General features: G+C 43.4%; 1 protein-coding gene across 2 annotated transcripts in view; it reads left to right on the forward strand.

The window, feature by feature from the left end:
• Positions 1–1,227, forward strand: part of CASP8 (caspase 8) — a 40,894-nt gene extending 39,667 nt beyond the window's left edge. For both annotated transcript variants that reach the window (XM_004701746.2, XM_045297091.1), the window contains exon 9: positions 1,025–1,227. In XM_004701746.2, coding sequence (XP_004701803.1) covers positions 1,025–1,157 — 133 coding nt within the window. In that variant the 3' untranslated portion in view covers positions 1,158–1,227. The remainder of the gene's footprint in view (positions 1–1,024) is intronic.
• Positions 1,228–1,548: the final 321 nt, after the last annotated feature.

The following is a 1,548-nucleotide window of genomic DNA, read 5'->3' on the forward strand; positions in this document are numbered from 1 at the left end:
TTGCTACTTTATAACTGTCATTTTGCTGCTGTTATGAATCAGGTAACCCCTGTGAAAGGGTCGTTCAACCCCCAAAGGGGTCACGACTCATGGGTTGAGAACCACTGGATTAGATGATGTCTTCCTATTGTGAGATGATGAAGCCTGTAAGATTCTAAGGGCTAGCTACAGAGGTAGGTGGAAGGGAAAACCCCCCAAAACATCCAAGCTGATAGAAAGGCTGCTGCAGAACGGGTAAGCCTGGTTGCAGGGGACATTCAATTTTCATTTGCCCAGCTCCACGGGAGAAAAGTCTTGGTGATCTCTACCAGTAAAGATTACATCATAGGAAACCCTAACGTGTGTTCTCTCACATAGGATCACTGCTGTCGGTTAGAATCAGGACCCCAAAACCCAACAAAAAAAATTTTAGTTGTATCATAGATGAATTCCCCAAAGCAATGGTTTATGAAACAGTGCTGGGGGCCTTCAGGGGGCTGTGGGCTAAGTGACATAGTATATGGAGCAAGTGAGATAACACAGAAGTCAGGGGGGAGGGGAAATAAACCAAATCTAATGCTGACATGGAGGTTTTTGAGAACGAGCAGGAATCCACAACAAATCAAAGATAAGTTGTGAAGCTCTGAGACTGCCTTTTCTTGGAAAGCTGGGGTTGGCTGAAATTTCCAACAGCTAACCAATGGCTGTTGATTCACCTCATGGCAACTCCCCGTGTAGACAGCAGAGCTGAGCTCCACAGGGTTTTCTTGGCCGCAATCTTCATGGAAGCTGAGCACCAGGATTTTCTTTCTTCCAGGGCAACACTGAGTACATTTGAATGGCTGGCTTTTGCACAGCAGCTGGAGTGCTAACCATCTCCACTCACTAAAGGCCCTGGTTTTAGGTTAGCCTGTTATTATTGCAAATGCTTGATGCCTTAGGGGAAAGACTATAAGTGGCATAAGGAAACAAACAGTTCACTGGATTTTGTTTTGCTTTGTTTTCCCCCCACTCCTTCATCACCATGTTATGCTCTGTTTTTCAGTGACGATATTCTCACCATCCTGACGGAAGTGAACAAGGAAGTCAGCAGTAAGGATGACAAGAAAAACATGGGGAAACAGATGCCACAACCTACTTTCACACTGAGAAAAAAACTCTACTTTCCTCTTCATTGATATTAGTATTGATATATTTTTTAAAATTTTAATCATTTTATTGGGGGATCATTCAACTCTTATCACAATCCATACATACATCGATTGCGTCAAGCACATTTATATATTCGGTGCATCATTCTCAAAACATTTGCTCTCCACTTAAGCCCCTGGCATCAGTTCCTCATTTTTCCCCTCCCTCCCCACTCCCCACTCCCTCATGAACCCTTGATAATTTATAAATTATTATTTTGCAATATCTTACACTATCCAACGTCTCCCTTCACCCACTTTCCTGTTGTCCGTTTCCCAGGGAGGAGGTCGTATGTAGATCCCTGTAAACGGTTCTCCCTTTCCACTTATAACACTACACCTACTCCTCACTTATCGACTACCTCGTTATCTGAAATTT

The sequence above is a fragment of the Echinops telfairi genome, unplaced genomic scaffold, assembly GCF_000313985.2.
Source record: "Echinops telfairi isolate 266 unplaced genomic scaffold, ASM31398v2 ScPeMD7_3;HRSCAF=10, whole genome shotgun sequence".
Lineage (NCBI taxonomy): Eukaryota > Metazoa > Chordata > Mammalia > Afrosoricida > Tenrecidae > Echinops > Echinops telfairi.